The following is a 5,050-nucleotide window of genomic DNA, read 5'->3' as shown; positions in this document are numbered from 1 at the left end:
GTACTGGGCGCGCTGGCTGTTAAGCCTTCTACTCCACTTCGTCTGAAGCTCTAGCTGGCTCTGGATAAAGCGCGACACCCATTTCTTGCCTACAGGTTGTGGAGGTGGATCTTGGCCACGCGCGGCGAGTAACGCGTCTGCCATCCGTCGTACGTCGATAATATGGGGTGGAAAACCACGACGGTCAAGGTCTAGGATCCACTGCACAAGGGACTGCTCTTCAATGGACGATAGCTTACGGTTAACAGACCGTAGCTCTAGTCGTGGCTGAGTACTATGAACGCGAGTATGTAGTGTTGATTGTGGCACATCATATGCTTTTGCAAGAGCACAGATAGATTGTTTTGGATTATTACGATAAGACGCGATAGCAAGGCTTATTCTGCCTTCACGAGAAGTATGTATAGAACGTTGTTGTCGCGGCATGGTGGTGGTTGTGTAGAGCGTCGCGTCAAGTTTGGTGGGGTGCCCAGCTTACTGATCTGCCCAGCTTACTGACCCTGCACGTTACCAGAAAAGGTCTTACATAAATCCGTTCATCAAAGAAAAGGGTTACTAACATGGTCCTGAAAAGCCCCAAATTCTGTCAAAGCAACGCCATAGGAACGTGAAATGCAGTCCCTTGCTCGCGTATGCGTTGAGTAATCATGACTGACCTTGCCTTAGGAGCTGCAATGAGCCAGAAAAACAAAGTTTATTCTCCAGCCACGTTTGAAGACTACCTCAAGCCGAAGATCGAGGGTAAGGTATACAGCTCACCGACATGTTGGTCCTCGCGATCTGCCAAGGTTGGATCCGCGCTTCATCAGCATTTATGCTTGATCAGCCTGCGCCATTCTCTCAAAGCGTGAGATGAGATTGGTATAAGTATATTGAAAGATCCATCTCTGGATTTCGATCATCGAATCTCATCATGAGGACTGCGTCTTTCACAATGAGCATTCTACGCATAAGAACGCTCGCTTCGTCATTATCATTACTTCTCTTCATTTCATCGGCAACTGCCGAAACAAAGTGTGATGCTTCTACATTTCAGAACGTAAAACTCTCAAATGGCAACATCCTAAACATCGCTACAAAACTGCATACAGGCCTCTCCTTCGAAGCTCCTATTGAACAAAACCATTATGCAGTCAATGTGACTGACCTCGAAGCCTGCGAAGTAACCGTAACCTACACTCACCCTGGCTACAACGATACCATCAACACTGTTGTATGGCTGCCCACCGCTGAAAAGTGGACGGGACGATTCCTCGGTGCTGGAGATTCAGGATGGGCTACGGGCGCAATCACCAATACTACGCTTCCTTGGGCAGCTGGGGAGGGCTTTGCCGTCGTCTCAACTGATGGTGGACATGTCGATGCTGATGATACGTGGGCACAAGTGAGCCCTGGAAACATCAACTGGGCTTTGCTGCAAGACTTTTCTTCGATTGCACTGGACGATGCTGCGACACTTGGCAAGACCATTACTAAAGAATACTATGGTAAAGCGCCCAGCTACAGTTACTGGAACGGCTGCTCGACTGGTGGGAGACAAGGACACATGATGGCGCAGCGATATCCCGATCAATACGACGGTATTCTCGCAGTTGCGCCGGCGATACACTGGAATCAACTCATGTTGCAGCTTTTATGGCCGCAGGCAGTCATGAACGAGATTGGTATGTATCTTACCCTGGTAAAGAAGCCCGTGGCTCATCTTTCTAGGCTTCCCCACTCCGTGCGAGTTCGAAGCCATCAACGTGGCTGGCATTGAAGCCTGTGACAGTCTGGATGGCCTGAAGGACGGTGTTGTTTCAGTTCAGAATTGTTTCTTTGACCCAACCACTGTTGTAGGCAAATCATATATTTGTCCATCGACAAACCAGAGCACGACAATCACAGATACCGTGGCCACCGTGGCCAAGATGTTCTGGCACGGTGCAACGACCGCCGAAGGCGAGCCTCTGTGGTTCGCCAACAAGGTTGGAGCGCTATTCAACTCAAGTGCGGCAACGACATGCAACAACGGTACATGCGTTGGTGTGCCATTTTCCATACCACACACGTGGGTTACAGACTTTGTCGTGCTTGATCGCGACTTCGAAACCACGCAGCTCAACACGACAAACTTTGAGGAAATCTTCAATCAGGCCATCAACCGCTACGACTCTATCATCGGAACCACGGATCCAAATCTCAAAGCGTTTGGCAAAGCAGGCGGAAAACTGATTACCTGGCAAGGCCTTGCTGATGAGATCATTGCTCCTGATGCTACAGCAGACTACCTGAAGGAGGTGTATAAGCGCGACCCGAATGCGAGGGAGTACTACCGTTTATTCGAGGCCCCAGGTATATACCACTGTATTGGCGGGGATGGATGGTATCCTGGAGACGGGCTGAACGCCCTTATTGATTGGGTGGAGAATGGCGTGGCTCCTGAAACGCTTGCAGCGGAGACCGCAGGAGGCCGGAAAGCGAACCTTTGTTTATGGCCAAAGACTCTGATATATGTTGGCAGTGATCCGGATGAGGCTACATCATTTACTTGCCAGTAGGCAGCGGGGAGCGGTAGTACTTGGAAGGCTGTGTCATGAGTAAGTAGTGAGCAAACCAACGCGAACAGAAGCGAATTCGAAAGATCTATACGAATTCTCACCCGCCACCTGTATTCTGTGACATGGTCAATATAACCTTGGTCCTTCCCGTGAAGTTAACAAAAGCAAGTTTTGAAAATAACTCAAGTACAGTAAGTAACCTTGGAAAGTCAAAGTCAATCTGCAACTAGTCTTATCCTTATCACCACGTGAATAGGCATCGTCACACCATTCAACGGGAGGCCTCATGGCCATCTATAACCATGGGAACCCAGCAACTCAGTGATTCGTCTATCCACAAACATGACAAACCTACTTTCACTTCCCAACGAACTCTTACAGAACATCGCCTCTTACTTAACATGCTCCTCAGCCCTCAGCCTCGTGCGAGTGAATCGCCAGCTACGCAACGCATGTAACGATCGACTTGTCTTCCACAGCATAGCCAGGTACAATCTCGAGCTTCCTCTTCTCGCTAGCCACGGCATCGAGGTGCCTCGCACAGACTGGGCAGAAGGCGATGCAATCCTCACTGGCGCTTCCTTCAATGAGACAGTGCGGCTAGCCTACGCCGCCGAAAAATGCATACAAGCACTGCTGGCCCAAGACGACAACACATGGACTCTACGCATATCGAATCTCACAAACTCGTGCGACTTGAGCAACTGGCTGCCGCACATGATGCTTCTGCAGCATCCCGCCGCGCAGGCAATCCGGCCCGAGATATTCCTCCAAGTCCAAGGGAAGCTGCAAATGCAGCTTGCAGCCTCGATGCCTTCAACCGTGTCTGCACCGCTCACCGACTTTATCAATGTAAACCTCGTCATGGTGTACGCGATGCTGGTACAGCTACACTCGACACTGGATCCGCAAGAGCAGAAGAAGGCGTTTGACCGCTCCATGTCAGCCTCGCAGCCCACGGGCGCTCCAAACTATGTTACACACGGCCTTGGTACCAATTCCTCGTGTACCCTTCCACTGATGCGGCAGCGCATCCGCAACTACCAAATCTTCAGCGCCCAGTTTTCCGCCGACCAAGCCCTCGCTCTTCTCCCCGTGTTCCTCCTCGAACTCGCTTCTCCGCTACCCACGGGCGCCGCCCTCCTCTCTGAGCTTCCCGTCGCCTCTAAAATGGCTTTCACAGCCTCCATCAGCATCCCCCCAGTCTTCCACCGCACAACCAGAACTACCGAGTCACTCCCCCTCGGCACAAGCCACCTCGCCACCATGTGTACGCCCGCCTTCCTATCGGGAAAGTGGACGGGCTACTACAGCGACCATCGCAATCCCCGGCACACAATGACCATGTTCGATCCGCCCATGCGCGACATCAACATGATAGCGCGGCCGCAGCCCCCATCTTCTTCCTACTGCTCTCCTCACGCAAGAAACGCTGCTCCTCCTCACACTCCCACCACCCACATGACGGCGCTGATCGACCGTGAAACCAGGGGCGTAGACGGCCACGGCGAGTTCCGGCTTCAAGGCCAGGTCTACGCTGATGGAAGCGTGCGTCTGGTGAAGAGTTATATCGTGCATGGCTGGTCGTGGCGCTGGGCGGGATGTGTGACGCCGTTTGGCATTGTGGGGGTTTGGGGCGGTGATGGCCGTGGTGGTGGTGGTGTACAGCAAGATGCTCATGTCGATGTCGATGTCGATGACGATGATGAAGAAGAAGAAGAAGAAGAAGAAGACCAAGCACAATATTTCGGCGGCTATTTCTGGATCTGGAAGAACGAATGGTGTGCAGCGTAATTCCCAATTCGAGGTTGCATGTGCAGGACATTTAGCTACATACCCATACTTATACAAACAGTGATGCGATTAGTGGGGGGGGGCCAAAGAAGGTGTCACGTTGGGTATATATATCTGATACGAGCAATATCCCGTTGTTTCTGTGGTACATGTGTAGTTTCTCCTTCTCCTCCTCCTCCTCCTCCTCACTTACTTATCCATCTACTTATCCATCTAAGCCTGACTTGTCCATTGTCAGTGCCCATGTCAGTGCGAGAAGGAAAAAAAAAGAAAAAAAGGGCTAAGTACCTACAATTCACACTAAGCAGATGACGTTGAAATTCTTACATGTATGTTGAAATCGGAAGTTTGGGATATTGAAAAAAACAATCTTCGCTTTTGTTTTATTTCATTTTATTATTTAATTTCCTGCTTTTTCGCCCCATCTACTTGCTGAGGGCAAGGAGGTGAAGGAAAACAAAATTCCGCTAATGCTGGGGAAAGGGGGTATATATGTATAACGTATTCCACCACCGAGAGTGCCACCCCACCGAGTGTGCCACTTTTTCTTGGCATCGCGAACATCACATATGAAAACTTGAATTACTCTACACTAGCTATAGATGCTTCGTACGACTCACTTGCATCTAACATAGAATCTTCTTCTACATCTTTTTGGCACGTACGGGCGTTATGGCCCACTCTCCCACAGATTCCACAGTGCCGTTGACCTGGCT

General features: G+C 50.5%; 2 protein-coding genes across 2 annotated transcripts; both read left to right on the top strand.

Moving 5' to 3' along the window:
- Positions 1-647: 647 nt before the first annotated feature.
- On the top strand, positions 648-2,540 carry SETTUDRAFT_170842 (uncharacterized protein; the record flags this gene model as incomplete). Its single annotated transcript, XM_008022899.1, has 3 exons — positions 648-746; positions 1,016-1,681; positions 1,731-2,540. The coding sequence occupies 3 exons, from the start codon at positions 648-650 to the stop codon at positions 2,538-2,540; spliced, it is 1,575 nt and encodes a 524-aa protein (XP_008021090.1).
- Positions 2,541-3,756: 1,216 nt separating this feature from the next.
- Positions 3,757-4,445, top strand: SETTUDRAFT_162659 (uncharacterized protein). The gene has a single exon (XM_008022898.1). It carries the CDS (start codon positions 3,807-3,809, stop codon positions 4,332-4,334), a length of 528 nt encoding a protein of 175 aa, XP_008021089.1. The 5' UTR covers positions 3,757-3,806; the 3' UTR covers positions 4,335-4,445.
- The last annotated feature ends 605 nt before the right edge of the window (positions 4,446-5,050 follow it).

The sequence above is a fragment of the Exserohilum turcica genome (assembly GCF_000359705.1).
Source record: "Exserohilum turcica Et28A unplaced genomic scaffold SETTUscaffold_1, whole genome shotgun sequence".
Lineage (NCBI taxonomy): Eukaryota > Fungi > Ascomycota > Dothideomycetes > Pleosporales > Pleosporaceae > Exserohilum > Exserohilum turcicum.
Note: the sequence above shows the minus strand (reverse complement) of the source record. Positions and strands in the feature narration are given on the sequence as shown.